Source organism: Ostrinia nubilalis, chromosome 6, assembly GCF_963855985.1.
Source record: "Ostrinia nubilalis chromosome 6, ilOstNubi1.1, whole genome shotgun sequence".
Lineage (NCBI taxonomy): Eukaryota > Metazoa > Arthropoda > Insecta > Lepidoptera > Crambidae > Ostrinia > Ostrinia nubilalis.
The window spans coordinates 5,991,888-6,010,766 of record NC_087093.1 but is presented as its reverse complement, the minus strand read 5'-3'; the positions used below and the strand labels follow the sequence as shown (position 1 = coordinate 6,010,766).

The 18,879-nt window shown below is 36.2% G+C and overlaps 1 protein-coding gene across 2 annotated transcripts in view; it reads right to left on the bottom strand.

The window, feature by feature from the left end:
• Window positions 1–3,032: 3,032 nt before the first annotated feature.
• LOC135072459 (acyl-CoA Delta-9 desaturase-like) overlaps window positions 3,033–18,879 on the bottom strand; it is a 30,668-nt gene continuing 14,821 nt past the window's right edge. For both annotated transcript variants that reach the window (XM_063966367.1, XM_063966368.1), the window contains exons 2-5: window positions 13,540–13,757; window positions 11,086–11,216; window positions 6,013–6,218; window positions 3,033–4,141 (exon numbers count right to left, since the gene is read on the bottom strand). In XM_063966367.1, coding sequence (XP_063822437.1) covers window positions 3,637–4,141; window positions 6,013–6,218; window positions 11,086–11,216; window positions 13,540–13,753 — 1,056 coding nt within the window. In that variant the 5' untranslated portion in view covers window positions 13,754–13,757 and the 3' untranslated portion in view covers window positions 3,033–3,636. The remainder of the gene's footprint in view (window positions 4,142–6,012; window positions 6,219–11,085; window positions 11,217–13,539; window positions 13,758–18,879) is intronic.

Here is an 18,879-nt window from a genome sequence, read left to right as displayed (position 1 = left end):
GTTACAAAAGTGTGGAACGGCACTTGATAATAAAAATAAGTAGGTACAAAAAACATTGTTCTATTTTTATCAAATTCTTTTCTCCATTATTGTTACAGGTGTATTTTATTAACGCTTTTACCTAGTTACTATTCTTGAAATAGTATATTAATTGAGGTCTAACTACTGTTTCTATAGCAACACAAAGTTATTTTAGGCTACATCTAAAAACCCTTATCTACTTCAAGGAATATTGAATACTAAGTAAGTAGGTACTGATAGTTACTAAGAATTCCAGAGATCTCGAGTGTTTTTAAACAAAAAATACATGAAATAACATTTTTGATCACAAAAATACTTAAATTTTGATTTGATTTGCCCGTTGACGAATTTGACGATGTTGTCTGTCATCGCTAAAGATGGATTAGGTATAATTAAAATCACTAGGAGTGATTGATGGCGAACCTCCCTAGGCACAATGATAAAATGTCGGGAAAGTCTGCCTTAGACAATTTATTATCGACACGACACAAAATTTGAATTATTATTTTGTAACATTTGAACAGGAAAAATATTATAATAAAGATCACCCCAGTCACACCCTGGATGTAAAGTAATTGAGTGTATCCACACAAGTGCCGCAAATTGATGGCAAACACTTTGATATTATGTGTACAGTCACCCTTAATGGAAATTACTACTACCTACATACTTACATTCGCTGCTACTATAGCTCATCAATGGGATTTTTAGTTCAATATGTCTGTGATGTCGTCTTTAATACTGTTGATAATTGGGTTTCTCTTTGTTCTAACAGGTTTCGGATATTAAATAGCTCGTGATTAATTTCCAAAGTCGGCAACGTTTTGGAAATTTCCGCTGCTGCCTAATTATTGTAATAAGTCGATTTATACTACTAGCAGGAGGCAAATCAGCTTAATCCTAGTCATTCATAAGCGTTTGAAGTCATAGGCAGGTAGAAATACAGGGTGACTTTGCAATCAGTATCCATTTTTTTGTAATAGGTAAGGTCTATAGCACAATTTAACAATAATACAACTTTATCGTACTACCCGTTCGCGCTAAGTTTGCCGGTCCGTGGAATGCGCGTCCCCTCCTCCAACCGCGATTAAACCCAAATAAATTAGTGATTAAACGCAATTGAGTATTTTATTTTACGCAAATAGGTACACAATTTTTATCAATATTAATAAATAAAAAATATTTTCAATATAGTTTGCTAAAGTTATAGACGCTTTCCTTCGAGTGACGTCATATCGCCAGCGGTAAACTTATCGCGAACGGATAGTAATTATTTTTAATCGTGATAGTTTTCGCACAAACAATTATTGAAAATCTAATTCGCGGGTGCTCAATAATGCTTAATTTTTAAAGGTTAAGACTTTCGCGCACCATTATGTCTATGATGCTTTGCAGTTAACTGTGTGTACGTATTTTTATATGAACGAATCAAATTATCCACGTGTGCCCACTTTGAAACCGCGCGCTACGGATGAAAATAATTAAATATGAAAAAAAAAAATGTTTTCTTTACGTAAATCGATTAAGTTACTGATTCTGAGTCGCTCGTAAAAATTTGGATACTGATTACAAATTCACCCTGTATAATACCCGCAATTCTGTTCGTCATTTTCCCGAGATTGTTCTTATTAATTAGGTAGATTTCAGTCTTCAAACTCAACTTCATTTACATAATATTTGTTATTTTAGAGCTGTGTTGAATTAATTAGAATACGCTAGTCGCTGACTCTACTGTCTACTGAAATATTAATGTGTATTGATTTAATATTAGTATTTAATCACTGTGAAAACCTTTTTAATGCGAGAGTGAATAGGCACTTATAGGGCAGATATGTGCCATCCTAGACTGCATCTCACTTAACACCAGGTGCGATTGCAGTCAAATAAGTACCTGCCTTGTTTTGCATTAAAAACATGCTAGAACTTTATGTTTTTAAGCCAACCTTACTAAGTTAAGTGACTTAGGTAGGTAGGTACAGTCGGCATCAAATGGTTCGTGACACCCAAAGTTTGTTACAATTGGAATAAGGTTGTGTTTTTAAGTTTTTGGTCTCTTTGGGTGTCACGAACTATTTGACGCTGACTGTACCTACACAATTTCTGATGTTACGCCAGATGTGTGCTCCAATCGAGGGAGCTATACATTAGCTCACCTGGAATGATCCGTCTCAGCTTCTAAGCCCTAAATTTTGAAACACAAAGAGAAATCAACTTTAAACGCCTGCTCTCTAGCTATAATTTGATCACAGAGAATAGTATATACGAGTAGGTTAGGTAAGTATTTTTGAAGCATTTAAATAATTCAATACATACGATTTATACAATTTCGTTGGCGAAATAAAATTAAATGGATTACTTCCACACCATGATTTTATTTTTCTACTTCTGCATTGTGATGGAGCAGGCATGTACCTATGGTTGCGGTTTGACCACCTGGGGTCTGTGATCCTAAAGCCCTAACCCTCAACTACAGAAATTTAGTGCTGAAAAATCGTTTGTGTCATTCATGAGGTAGATTATTATGTATTTACTTTTGTCCATCGTAACATCTATTGTGTTTATTTTTTGTTTTATTTTTTAATAAATTTTTTGCACCGCTTTTAATGCCACATACGAGTAGAGCTCAGAAGATGTTATTAATGATTATAGTTTTTGTGGGGATATTCTGGCAAAAAAGTCTGTAGACCATAGGGGTCTAAAACCTCCGCAATCTTAATCTTAATCGATCTTTAGCGAGATTTTATGGCACATTATGGCTTCCTCTAAATCTTTGCTCAAGCTAAAATTACTCTATAATGTAGGATCATGGAATAATAATGATAATAATAAATACACTTGATTGCACACCAAAGATAAGAACAGAAAGAAAAGGAACACACAAGGTACAACTAGGCGGTCTTATTATTATATAACCTATGGATAATTTCCAAAAGAAATGTCTGGATGGGTTGGATTTTGGTGAAAGTAGCAGACAGAAAGATTTAGGACTTAGATCAAAACAATTTAGAATTAAAAACGAATTTTAATCAATCAGTAAAACTATTACATTATGAAAATATCACAATTTGATTGTGTTTAATAAATAATATACAAATATTTCTCACTTTTACATTTGTCTGAAAATAAGATATTTGTTACAAAAAAATATAAAGTAATCCAAGTTTAAATAGATTAAATAAATTTATCCTTTCGGATATAGGTAGGAAAATATTATAAAATGATTTACAAAAGTTGTGTTTGTATATTGCAACAAATTATTATGTTTGAATAACAATGGATGTCGTTGGTGTAGATATCACAAAATTACAACATTTCTAAAGAAGTCTTTTTCAGTTTTATTTTTTTAAGAATTTACTTAGTCATTTGTATTTATTTATTTACATCATCAAAACAACAATAATTTTCAAACATTAAAGATGATACCAATTAATAAATGCCCAAAAGATTTCTACTTAAATTAGATCATCATACCTCCAACTTAATTTTTAGGAATTACCCAATATCTAAAAGAAATAATTAAAAGCACTTAAATTTACTCTCTTAGGTATTTGAATTTTTGGAATGATGCTTGTTTATAAAAATAAATTATTTTATGTGTACTAGAGACTAATAAATTCACTCTTCTTTTTCGGGGTTAATCACTGTTGTGACTTTCTTGTCCTCCTCGGGGATGTTTTTGTCTCCCCATCCCCATACGGGGTGGCTGCCATCACCAGTTCTCGTTATCCTCTTTTGGATGACGTCAGTGGATACCGTCTTAAGATCGTAAGCCCAGCCGATCGTGGCCATAGTATCGATGAAGAATTTGGTGATGTTAAACGTGTAGTTTCCAAGTTCAGCCGCTTTGTAATCCCAGGGGAAAGTGTGGTGGTAGTTGTGGAATCCTTCGCCGATGGCAGCCACGGATACAACTTTGGTTTCTACGGGGTTGATGTGTCTGTCGTAGGGCTTGTCACCCCACAAGTGGGCCCAGGAGTTGACCAGCCAGGTTCCATTCAGGACTGCAACGTAGCGGAAGACTGCACAAGTGAAGTAGCCATTCCATACAGTTTCTCCCCATAGAGCTGGCACCACAGATGGCATGATGAAGCAAATTAGAGGCATCAGGTACATGTAGTATCTGAAACAAATAGCATATTTTTAATTTTTATTTTAACCAATCCATTTTTGCCCGTTGGCCTAACCATGTCTGACGTCATCATACCAGACTTTGTTAAACCAACTGCAAAACCGCGACGATTACTACTAATATAAAGTTCTTTAAAAAGACGTTAGACGTACCTAAGAATTAAATTTAAACGCTTGTTTTTTTTGCGAAGTAGGTTTATTGATGGATTGCTTGTTACCGTTAACAATATTAATACCTACATGTAAAATTATACCTTATATCTTAAAATTTACATTGAACTTTGACATTGATCAGCAGTGCATAATGATAAGTACAGCATATTCATAAGAACACAGATTAAATATGTTGTTACTATGCTATTTTTATACACATATAAGATAATTGAAATTAATCAGGCGGGTTATTTGGAAGTTAAATACTCGTACAATCTAGTAAGAAGATAATATTGGTGTTTGAGTTTTTTTTTTACCAGTACCTAGGTATGTATGTACATTGTACACCAAAAGCTTTTAAGAGATTGTGCAGTAAAGTGAATGCTTCAAATCAACTCCACTTATAATGGAATCTAAAATTAAATATATAATTTTTCATTAAAAATCTCAATGATCGTTAATTTATAAATATTTTTTTAGTTTACATTTGATCGAAGCCTTTGAAACAAAATAGAATCTTGAAAATGAAAAACAAGTCTTATCTTTAAGAAACTTTTTAATTCAGAGCTAATAATAAATAGATACTTAAATCTGATGCTTCAAAAGCATCTCAGGGCTCGTGAATTTTAGATTTGATTTGCACTAGTGTCGATGTTTTAATATCAAGTAAAAGCGTTTTCTAAAAGCCTATTTGCATAAAATTAATGAAAGTATTTTAAATTTATCATACTTATATCATATTTAACGAATTTTCTCTCTATAACACATTTAAATCGTCATATTATTATATTATTAAATTGGATTTAATGAAAAAAATATAAAATACGCTTCGCACGGGTGCATACTTTTCTGTTGAATAAAACTCATAAAATATCATTTTATATTTGCAAGTAGGCTTTTAAAAAGCACTTTTACGCGTCCCATTGTTAACCCTATCACTGCTTCGGGACAATAAATGGGCAAGAAACTCAATCACCATTCACTCTACTATTGATGAAAACAGCATTAAAACCTGTTGGGTAGTTTAAAAATCTAATCACAGAAACAGCGGGATCGGCTTTGTTTTATAATACGTAAAGATTATTTTTATTACTATTTAGACACACGGAAAACGCAAACGTGGTCGCCCCAGGCAAACTTGGCGGCGCACTGTAGCCGACGAGGCGAAGAAAATCGGCAAGACTTGGAGCGAGATCAAACGCGAAGCTCAAGACCGAACGCGATGGAGGACTGTTAGTTGTGGACGCCCTCTGCCCCATCTAGGGGACATAGGACCTTAAGTCAAGTAAGTCAAGACACGCGGTGGCGTGTCAAGCCAAGTTCAAGTAACAGAACTGGCGAGCAGTGTAATATTTACTTAACCGCGTCTGTGGTCTAGTGGTAAGACCACCTGCTTCAGACGCAGAGGTCCCGGGTTCGATTCCCAGTGGGGGCAGATTTTTCTGTTCGGTTTGGTTGGTGGTAGGGCACTAGGGCTTGTTCTAAGTCCGCCTGGCTAGCTACCACCATCTTACTTAAGTCTGTCGCCATAACAACAATGTTAAAAGCATTGTTGTGTTCCAGCAGTTAAAGGTAAGATAGCCAGTTCCTCCGCGGACCGTGGTTGAGGATTCCGAGTGAAGCTCGCTTCCACCTTCGGCCTGATCATCACTTACCAACAGGTGAGATACAGGCCATGAGCTTCCTCGTGGTGGATAAAAAAAAACTTACTTTTTCTGGAACCTCAGCACAGGGTCGGCCCTAAGGTCGCTCATGTCGATGGTGTGTCCCTTGGCCTTGATCTGCGGGTGCTTGCGGACCAGCAGCCAGCCCACGTGCGAGAAGAAGAACCCACGCGTGGCGTTGTGGGGGTCCGCGTCTGTCTCCGAGTACTTGTGGTGCATGCGGTGGTCTCTCGCCCAGTCCACTACTGCGTCCTGGAAAGATTTGAAGGTTAAATTATGAAAATCCGTCGAATAAAGGACGTAGTACACAGAACTGACTGCCGATAGTACAGCAAGGTTCTGGAGTGGAGGCCACGTACCGCAAAGCGCAGCACAAGGTAGACTGACGACCTCATAAAGGTAGCAAGAATGCGATGGATGCAGGCCGCCACCAACCGGCCATTGTGGTAATCATTGGGGGAGGTCTATGTTCAACAGTGGACGTCTTATGGGTGAAATGATGATGATGATGATGATGAAAGGACGTAGCACATTTATCAATTCGATAAGGGATCGTAACCGTATCAACTCGAGGCGGTCAGTATTCTTTGTATGAAACTCCGTACTTCAACGCACACTTATCCGCACCGTAACGTACTTACTAAACGCCTCGCCTCGCGGTTAACAGCGCGTGAAAGGTGTACTGTGTTGATACCTTTCCGAGTTGATAAGTCTGCTAAGACCTTAAAGTCTACAATTTAAAATACTAGATAGAACACATTTAATTGTACATAACAGAAGACAAGAAAATAAAAGAAATAAATGCATAAGAGTAGCCGCACACCGTTGATTTTTCGTCGGCCGATAGTTCAGTCGGGCAGTTGATCAGTATGGGCATGTATGGGAGTGCGCACACTACGCCGATTCGATTTGGCCGATTCTTCATACAATTTAAAATCGGGCACAACTATCGGCCAACTAAAAATCAACGGTGTGCGCCTACTCTAAAAGAGACGGCACAATTTTTGCGGTCTTTTTGCTAGTAACTCTGAGCGCACTGAAGAGTTAGATTTCTGTAGTACTGTAGTATTCTAGCCTATCTCTAGTTGTACTTTAGCATTTAATTTTGTATGTTGCATGTTTCAGTCATGCAAGAATAAAGAAAATCCCAAAGCTCTTTGACTGGTTCTAATAGTACTGCTGACCACGTTGCAAGATAAAATTACACAGCTGCGCATCTAACTTGCGATTGATAAATTAGATAGCTATTCGTATAACTGCTCAATACATGGTTAATTAATATTTGTTATCAGTTTTGTTATAGGTAAAGTAACAGCAAATCTTATGTCACCTTTTGAGTAAACAGTGACTAATCTTCGAGTTAGCAAGTCGTAGTGCGTATCAAGCATTTTGTTCAGTGTGATAGGCCCTAAGAACTCAAGGACTCTAAGTTGTGACGGTCTTTACATAAAAAATATTAATTAAAGTGACGAAACACGTGACAGCTACCACTAGGTCAGAGATAGGTAACTGATATGCAAGTTGAAGGTGACGCGTGATCGGTCCGTGCACCGCGATAGGAAGTTCAACACCAATGTCACACATGGAATGGTTTCTCCCACGGTCGTTCCGATCGATGCGCGATAGATGTCGCAAGTGATGTTTATAAACACACAGATGTAAAGATATCAGTCAATTTGCGTAGATATATACGCAAATTAAGCTTAATTACGTAATTGAACTTTATTGAATTGAGTACAAACTAAACAAACAATTTACATAGATAACTCCAATCTCAGGGCGTTGTTTTGAAATAGGCCAGTAGAATTAAACACAAAAATGGATTAAATCGGAAATAATTCCTACTAAAGATTTTAGTGCTTTAATGGCTTCATTAGTTGCCCATAAAGACTCTCCTAGGTTTTCGACTTCGACGGAGTTGTGCTTAAGTGGTGGGGGCCCCCGAAAGGGGCGCTTTTTCGGTTTTCCGGTTATACCGCGTAAATTACTTACCCTATCGAAAAGTGGTCTTCCTGATGGTTGAATGGCATTTAATTCTGCATTAAATAAGACCAAATTCATATGTTTTGAACAAACTGTTCTCGTGCAAATATTCGGCAAAGTAGAAAATATGTGTATAATTAATGACCCTCTCCACGTCCAATGGCTCGTTACCCGCAGGCTTCCAAGTCTTGAAAAGGAGCGCCTCAACCAGTGTAACCCTATCAAGGCTTACGAACTGGATGCGCCTATCCTTGTTCGCCCCAGCCGTTCCTTAACTGCGGTTGCTGCACCTCTTACTGGCACTCACCGGAACGACTCTGTGTTACCTACTGTGGCTGCCCCTCTTCCTTGTATCCTCCTGCACGACTACGTTGCCTAGCCGTATGCCTGGTCTAAGGTTCGACGAAAAAAATCAACAACAACAAGTTCATATTAAAACGTCGAAGAGTTTTTTGTTTGTTTGTTTGAACGCGCTAATCTCAAGAATTATTAGTTTGATTGAAATAATTATTTTTGTGTTGAATACTCTACGACTAATAAAGGCGAAGCAGTAAAGAAAAATGTTGCAAGCACGGAAAATAGTATTTAAACTATTTTCACGCGTACGAAGTTGATTTTGTGACGACGAACCTTGGACCAGGCATGTGGCTAAGCAATGCAATCGTACAGGAGGATACAAGGAAGAGGGGCAGCCACATTAGGTAACACAGAGTCGTTCAGGAGAGTGCCAGGAAGAGGTGCAGCAACCGCAGTTAAGGAACGGCTGGGACGAACAAGGATAAGCGAATCCAACTCGTGAGCCTTGACAGGGATACGCTGGTTAAGGCGACCCTTTACAAGGCTTGGGAGCCTACGGGTGACGAGCTATTGGACGTGGAGAGGGTCATTAATTATACACATATTTTCCACTTTGCCGAACATTTGCACGAGAACGGTTTGTCCAAAACATATGAATTTGGTCTTATTTAATGCAGGATTAAATGCCCTTCAACCGTCAGGAAGACCACTTTTCGATAGGGTAAGTCCTTTACGCGGTATTACCGGAAAACCTAAAAAGCGCCCCTTTCGGGGGCTCCCACCACTTAAGCACAACTTCGTCGAAGTCGAAAACCTAGGAGAGTCTTAATGGGCAACCAATGAAGCCATTAAAGCAATAAAATCTTTTGTAGGAATTATTTCCGATTTAAAATCTAATTCTACTGGGCTAAAAGGTAATTTGTCAAATGAAAACTTGACTTTCAATAAGTCATTCACACTGAAATTTTCGGCGCTAATTAAGCATATCGAATTAAACAGAAGTTAATTTCATAGCTCTTGTCAGCTCATCTAAAATATTTGCAAATGTAGGTTAATTTAGAATATAAATTATGCCTAAGCTTTCACGTTGAAATTTTTCAGATTTTTTTCAACCTACTTAACAGGTTGAATGCTACAGGGGTCATCAGTGATCCCAAACAATAGATTTGTATCTACGAGTAACTATGTATGTTTTCTATGTGACTTATTATACGCAAAAAGAGAGTTGTATTATTTAGCTAACATTTCTATGTAACTAAAATATCATAATTGTTTATCACAGGTATTTATGCATCAAGTGCCGACCATCTTCAAGTTCGAACATACTTTTCTAAAGCCAAAGTTAATGAATAGGCGTGAAAGCGTAAGAAAAGAACGGATTTTCGCGTTTAAAATAGAATTAGTATAGATTACAATAAGTTTCAGGGTGCCTAACTTGCCTAACAAGATTTCTTAATTGACATCGACGCTGGCTTGTCAAGATTAATTTCACTGACTTCGTGGTTATTTTAGACGTTTTAAAATAAAAATATATTTTAACAAAAAATATCGTAGAAAAAGCACTACGCGCGATGTCAATGCTATACATACACTATACTACTTACTGCATATTCAATATCGTCATCAAAGGATATTAAAGAGTTTTTGTGTTTGATAAACTACGCAAAGCACGGGAAAAACACTTAAGTTAATACTCTACTACGAGTATTACAATGATTAATTAGTATTGTCATCAAGACGTTTTACGAGTACTACATTAATCACCTTAGGTACAATTATTATGAATCAAGTATTATCGTGCTAACTTATTACGATCTCATACATACTTATAAATTAATATCTGACAAAGTTCAGTACAGTCGACAGCACATTAATCTATACGTTTTTGTTGCAAAATAAATAAAAGCAAATTAACCTACAGGATGTGCCAAAACAATGGATAACCTTACAGCTATTGATAGGCCTCCTCAAGATCTCTATCTAAAATATAAACATTTTGACCCTAGTAAAATATCATAATTCGTAATCTCGCATCGCAATCGCAGGTGACAATTTCCTAAAAATATAAAAATTCTTAAATTATTTTAATAATATATATGTTACGGTCAAAGTGATAAATGTGAAAATTATGAATAATCGCCGGTTATTATGAATAATTACCGCATGATTTGGTAAATGTGATTAATATGAGGTCATTTATGTGTATATAAAACTAAATAGGCGGCTTAGGGGTGGCCCAAGGGCCACTCCCGCCGCACCTTAACCTATTTTTCACTTTAAATCAAAACATTATGTTATAGGCATCATGGAAAAGTAATATTATGCAAGAAACATTCCAAACTCATTATGCCAAATTATATTAATATATGATATCAAAACGTTCAAAAGTTTGGCTGTACATGAGCACGTACACAAGATTTTGTTCTCTTTTATGAAATTTGTTAGTACTAAGGTTGAATTATCAAATAATCACTGTTTTAAATGTGATTAATTTATCACTTTTACCGCGACTGTCGGTAATTATTCATAATAACCGGTTATTATTAATAATTTTCAATTTATCACATTAACCGTAACATATAGACCATAGTGAGGCATGACGATAGTTACAAGGTTATCCATTGTTTTTGGGACACCCTGTATATTACAACGAGATAAGACGCCACTGTGTTTAGCTTGATGAGCTTTCGTCTATACAAACGACAGCACATTGAATTAAACGTTTTTGTTGCCAAATTAGAACCTATATTCCAACTACAAGATGTCAGTATTCATTCAGCTCTTCATGACGTCATTTGTACAATACACAAAACAATCAAAAACCAACTCTATTAGTTACCTGGAATGCCAATGTATTGAAGAGGGTCAGTATAATCCTAAGAGGCAATTTCGCTTTGTAAGATTTGTGGGCCCATAGTCTGTGTGCTCCAGCCGTGATCCCGAGTCCCGAACATACGTACAGAATCAAACCTGAAAACAAGAGAAAGGGTGTTATTGTATAATTACAAGTATTTGCTCACGTGGATTTCAATAAACAATAGTCTATGTTTCCACCAAATCTGTGAAGTAGTTTTTGCGTGAAGGACTACAAACATCAACTCTCTCAACCTCGCAAACTTTCACGTGTATTATACTATATTTTTTCCTTTATTCGCTTGGGTAGTAAATATTTATTGACACCACAGCTCTGGTGTTTAGACACTATCTCAATCGGACTGATGACAACTGATGTGTTCTCCTCGTCACTAAATATAATAAGCACTTACCTATTCTACAAAATAGTGTTTTAAACTTTCATGGTCACTAACATAATAATCCCGGTAGCAATCCCGTCAATAATAATTAAAATAGTGTTGCTATTTACAATTTATCACGAACGCACAATAGCGCGGAAATTCCTTTATAATTTTGATCTTACGAGTAGTAACCATGATCCCAGAGCAAGTGCGCATAAATATGCAGATTGTTACTACAATTTGTTCAAGGAATTTAATCCCTGACCTATTTCGTAACCAATTAAAACAAGAAAAACACTCGTGTAGAAAAATAATGTTTCGTCAGTTTTCAAATTGTTGGTTTCTGCGAGTATACAGGTAGAGTTAAAAATATAAAAGTTAACTCAAACCACCTGAAGTTCGTAAATAATATGGGGATTTGAAAAAGTCAACATTGGGCCAGGAAAGGCACATACCCTACGTACCTACGTACATAGGTATTAATTTGCGGCAGTAATTTATGACAAAGTTTTCTCTTGTTGTTGTATTTGTAGAGAGTCTATACGATTATGATACAAAAGTAGCGGGACACCAGAATAGGTATTTTTTTCACCAAAGTTATTACATAATTTAAATTCAATTGAAATGGAACCTAATCTTTTGGTAAAATCGTAAACTAAATTCGACTTTACTTACCCCCATTGTTAGTTGTTTTATTATGTGGGTGTAGAGATAAAAATATCACATTTAAGTCTAGATGAGAAGAAAAGAGCATAAAAAATATCATACCCGCTTTACTGGCGCTCGTGTTTTGATTGCTGCGGGAGCTCTCTACTTATTTATTATTTGTAGTTCTGAGCCTCTGATACCGGAATATTTCCTAACTGTTCGTGTTCATTTCGCTTTGAGTTTAATAAGAAATACATTACGAGGAGGGAACCATTCATCGCGTTCCGCGCGCGTTCTGTGTTTGTTAAACCGCGCATAAAAAGGTTCTTTTCACAGGGTCGGTTGCAGGTTAGGTATAGGTGCTTTAACACATAAAATCCCGAAATCAAAGACACTGCAAATATCCAAGCGTCGTCGGACGTCTTTCGGCTGAAACGAACGAACGAACGAAATAGATTTTACTTAATAAATAAGAAAATTTTTACACAGAAAATGTACCTACATGAATGAAAAATTTGCATAGAGCTGACAGTAACTTCCTGCTTTACATGTAACCTATCGACTAATTTTAGTTCTATACGGTAAGTACAGGCATAGCTATTAGTTAATTTACTATTTTAACCAATTTCTATTGTTTCCATAGTAACAATAATTTAAGTAAGTAACAATAGCTTTATATTTAATGGTGGAAGTGTGTGGGAAGTGCGATAGCGAGAGGTAATACCGAATGTACAGAAATGGAAGGGACCTAGTTTCAGGTAACGTACTTTAGTGGCTAGAGAGATAATTCTAGATAGTAGTCATTAATTAGATCCATTTGAGCCCTAATTTGACGTCTATGGACTCTTTATTGCAAAGTAGCAAATAAATCACAACCTTCTTAGAAGACAATATTATCAATACGTCAAAATATCAAAGAAGCGACAATAGACAGTGCAGGCACAGGTGCAGGTGTCGAAAAGGCCGACTCGAGATTCGAATAACCATGGTTCGAACTCTGCCGCTGGACTACTGTGAATCTACTCATAACACAAGCATATTTAGCTTAGCATGAGGGGTTTTATGGGACTATTACGCCCGTATTCACAAACGATGTTTGCTTAGCCTAGGCGCAGATCACCGATTTTAGTTGGCAGATAGTTGGGCCCGATTCTAATTTGTATGAAGAATCGGCCGATACCAAATCGGTGTAATGTGCGCACTTTCATACATGACCATACTGACTGATCAACTGTCCGATTAAACTATCGACGAAAAATCGATGGTCTGCGTCTAGGCTTAAGTGAAGCAGCAAATCGAACGCACAGCTATTGTGATTGATTCATGTCACCCTGTGCGTCCACACGTACTGTGAGACCTCATAGTAACGTTTGTGAATACGGGCGTTAGTAATTTATGTCAAAACTTACAGAACAGTCGGGTCTTCCACATCACAGTTGTGAGCATCAGGTAGGCTCCGTATAAGAACCCGAGGTGGAGGTAGGTAAAGATGGCCACGTTTCTCCACACGATCTGCGTCTGCCTCTTCTCGGCCTGGGGGGCCATGTGCGTGATGACATCTGGGTCCTTGGCGTCTGATTCGAACAACACGAAGGAGTCTCTCTCTGCACCTTGTGGCGGCATTTTTCTATGGACAAAAACATATTTGTTAGTAAAAAGGCAATCTTTACTGACTGATCTATCTACTAAGTATAAAATACATCTGAAACCACTGAACGGATTGCGCTGACATTGGCACGCAGATATTAATTTCAACGTGAGCATACGCCTAGGAAGGATTATCAAAAATTTTCCCCATAATGGGATGAAAATGGTTTTAAAGTTAACGCTAGTGAAGTCACTTGAAAAGCTAGTTGGTATATTTATCAAGCTTTTCCCATTCTTTGCATCATCAAATTGTAGTTGCAATCTGTCATTTTTGTTGCAAAATATCATGATCACAACTATACAAAATGCTACAGTGTTGAGTTGTCGTCTTAAAGAGAGACAGCATTTAGGGAGTAATTAAGAGTCACTAAACTTTGCACCTACGCAGAAACGAGATCCGTTAGTGAAATATTAAATTAAATTTTCATTTGCCCTTTACTTTTCCTGTCTAACCTAAAAGACCGGAAGTCACATTTTATGGATAAGTTCAAAGGTCAATGTCCATCTTAAATGGCTGTCAGTTACTGCCGAATAAGTTAGGCTTTTAGCTGCAGTTATAATGAGTGTTTGAATAATTAAAATAATGTCACCATTGTTTTGTCGAGGAAGACGATTGATGATAGCCGACAATGACGAGACGACGTGACAATAAAAGTAACATGTGTCAGTTTGTTAGCTACAATTTTCATGGGTCTCATGGCACATCTACTCCTCTCGCTCGCTCATCATCATCATCATTTCAGCCAAAGGACGTCCACTGCTGAACATAGGCCTCCCCCAATGATTTCCACAATGGCCGGTTGGTGGAGGCCTGCATCCATTCCAGCGCCTTCCTGCTACCTTTATGAGGTCATCGGTCCACCTTGTGGATGGACGTCCTACGATGCGCTTTCCGGTACATGGCCTCCACTCCAGAACCTTGCTTCCCGATCGGCCGTCAGTACTGCGTATTATGTGCCTTGCCCATTGCCACTTCAGCTTGCTAATCCGTTGGGCTATGTCGCTCGCTCACAATCGACTAAATGAATTATTAGTAAGCAATATTTTTCATCCACACAGCCTGTCCAGCAGGACCTACTAAGAAATTAGTTTCCACACAAAAACTTTCATCCCCTTCCTTACCTATAAGATTTATTTTGGCAACAAAGGTAGGCTTTATCCTTATCCTAGATCCCATCTGTCTGATTCATCGAGATTGGTTCAGTGATTTAGGCGAAAATGTACAGACAGATAGAAGCACTTTCATATTTATTGATAACTAGCTTTCCGCCCGCGGCTTCGCCCGCGTGGATTTTATCTGTCACAGAAAAACTTTATCGCGCGTCCCTGACTCCCTGTTTCGAAAACCGGGATAAAAACTATCCTATGTCCTTTCCCGGGACTCAAACTATCTCTATGCCAAATTTCATCAAAATCGCTTCAGTGGTTTAGGCGTGAAAGCGAGACAGACAGACAGAGTTACTTTCGCATTTATAATATTAGTATAGATAGTATAGATGTTTCCTTGGAGTTACATACAAGTTAATGGGTTCAACATAGCATAATAACGCCGTAATCCTACTAAATTCCTAAACCAGGTAGGTAATCTAAGTACAGGTAATATCTTAATAATGAGCAGTCGTCTTTTTATTTTAAAGTAAATTAATGTCCGTTTTCATCATCAATTCCTAATTTTTAAGTGACCCTAACACTTGACAGGAATTTTGTTTTTATAGGGGTCGCTTAAAAATCATGGATTGATGGTGAAAACGGGCATTGGTCTACAAGTTATTTTAATTTCGCTTTGAACCACTTGAACCTTGAAGTAGTCTATTTTTGTAAGTACTGGCACGATGGTTCATGATGGTGAATTTACAGAAATACATCCTCTTGTTTCAGGGGTTTGTGCTCTGTAATGATAACGTGTTCCAAGTGCCTAGTATCTACCTATTACTTTTCACATCAATATCATTGTTGTTACTGAACTAAGTAATATAAATTGTAAAATTAAATGCGAAAATAACTCTTGACTCTATGTTCTAATTATGTTGCCAGGCCTTTACCGTTGGTGGTTTTGATTTTAGACTGAATCTAAGAGAAAATGTATACCTATTGCAAATAATTTCAAAAATAGGAGTGGGTGAAAATGATTGAGAATAAGTTTGTAAGGGCAATCCATCATTTCTCATGAAAAGGACATACACTCATCTCAAGCTTTTGGAAAGTAAATTAAATGTTTTTGATCATATAACACGCTATGAATAGAATAACTTTGTGTTCTATCGAGAACCAGTGGACGAAGCCGCGGAAAAAATTAGTTTATGTAAAAAATATTATTATTATCATCAATCCATCAAGTATACCTACAGCTTGCGTCAACAGTGTTCACAATAAGATGAAAAACGTGCAGCTAATGAGTAGGTATAAATAAAACATTAATGAAAAACACAATGCCACCTACATACAGTACAATTAGTTAAAGCATTAAGTATAAAAAATACAGTATGGACGGACATAGTGGTGGTACCTCTAAAGATAAACTAAGTGATTAGAGAAGAGATAAATGTATCTAAGTAGAAATTCAACTAGGTTTAAGCAAAACCGATCGTTTAAATCATATTAAGTACCGTAAAATAGGCTTTTTTTTCTTTTATGTCCGATTTTACAATTCCTGTAATTCACAACTTATTGTATTATATTATAACAATAAAGATTAGTGTTCTTTCATTTAAAAATTGCATACTCGTATACGATAGCTAAGGTTAATGAGTTCAATTATTTGTATCAACGTGATAAGATAATAAACTTAGACAAAGGCGATAATACATTGAGAAAAAGATAAGTCTTTTGATATAAAGTTTATTGCGAATCATTCGTTTAACGTCATATTTCGCAATATTACGTTAAACTAAAATAATTTTATTCTTCTATACCTACTTATTGCCTTGTTTTGCAATAAATTAGTTTAAAAAGGAAATTGAGCCACAAAGAGGATGCAATCTAATGCAATTTCAAATGAATTGCGGCGATTGAATACAATGAAACATAAACACAAAATTGTAGTAAAATAAATGCAGTTGTTTTCATAGGGAAACTGCATCTATGTTCATGAAAAATGACTGTCTTTTGAAGTACCTAGTAGTAGTATTCGAATTCTGAATCACATAGTTTGCATTTAAATAAGTAATATTTATTTTTGATTGAAAATAGGTTTGGGAATTCTAAAAATCAAATAAGTACCTATGATTCGGAAACATGTTCTGAAAACTGAAAAGTTCAATGATTTTTTACTTGAAAAATTATCCCAGGTGCTTGCCCTTTCGTCGGTTGACTGCTCCGACCACTGAATTCCTGTTAAACCTGTCAAATTTTTCAAGCAGTCATGTTTCTGATAGGGATTATAAATGTAAAAATACCAATATAATATTTTTAGAGTGTATTAACCTACGCAGCCACAGGCGTTTATATTTATACAATATAGAGTTACTAGCCGTGCCCGCGACTTCGTACGCGTGAAAATAGAAAATATCCCGTTTTTACAACATAGGGTATTCGCCGCTCCTATTGGTCGTAAATGATGTTGGACTGATGGAGGCCTACCCAAACAAAAATATTTTTGCAATTCGGACCAGTTTCTGAGATTAACGCGTTCAAACAAATAAACAAACTCTTCAGCTTTATAATATTTAAAAAAAATAGTATAGAGTAATGTATAGCCTGACCAGGAACATAAAAACCCTGGCATAGAGGCGCCTCAATTGCATTTGATAGTGCAACACTGAGTACAGTCGTACCTGTGTTAAATTAATAGGCTAACTTTATGTATCAGGATTCAGGATTACGGGCTAATTTGATATTTTCATAAATTAACGAAAAAATATTATTATAGGTAACCTGATTTAAATAAATTAAATGAAACCATCAATCGAGCTAGTAGATTTATTTTATTATTCATCAATAATCAAATTCAGAACTTGAATATTCAACTGCAATGTCTGCTCATGAACGCTTCAAACTCGGTACTTCTTTCCCAATCCCATAAAATTCAACACTTAGAAAGTGACAAAATTTTTAAAATAGGTAGTTGAAACAAACCTACAGCTAATTTTCATAGTGGACTGTACTATACAATAAACATGACAGTCAATTTGACAACCTTTGTCGGAAACATTATTCAATGAAAATATTGTCCGAACCCTTAGTATTTCTCTTCGACAAATACTTTAACACATTGTGAACCACTTTTCTTTCACGACTATAAAAATATTTTAGCAATTTAATTCATAAAACCAATTGCGCACATTTAAAATAAAGTTTGTTTACACTTTGACAGCAATAGACTGACATGCAAGGTGACATGTCAATGAAGTTTTCAGTTACTGTTGCCATTAAAAGAAATTAGTACCATTAGTTTTCCGCAACATGGCGAGGGTTTTTATGTTCCTGGTCAGGCTATATGTATGCCTTATTGATGAAGCTAAGTTTATAAAATAAATGTCAATGCATGCCTCCAAATAAATAATAGTATGGAAATTCATTGGTGTTGACATTGGTGTTGACAGTCAATTGCTTTGCATTTGAACTTTTAAACTACAATTAGGTACTTACTACAAGTTTGAAAAGTTATTGTTTTCATAGAGAGTGCTTTCAGGATTATATGTATAAGTAATCCTAAATTCTTTAGAAATTTCCATCAATGTAAACAAACACTTGTGCAGACAATTACACTATAATACTCACGTTTTCTTAATATCATACACATTATTTCACAAGCTCGTGAAACCAACTTTATTCTCATGATGAAACAAATATGAAATCTAACATTGAAAACAAAATATTTTAACAAAATATTTGGATGGTGAAAATTTGTGCTATAGCCCGACCAGGAACATAAAAACCCTCGCCATGTTGCGGAAAACTAATGGTACTAATTTATTTTAATGGCAACAGTAACTGAAAACTTCATTGACATGTCACCTTGCATGTCAGTCTATTGCTGTCAAAGTGTAAACAAACTTTATTTTAAATGTGCGCAATTGATTTTGTGAATTAAATTGCTAAAATCTTTTTATAATCGTGAAAGAAAAGTGGTTCACAATGTGTTAAAGTATTTGTCGAAGAGA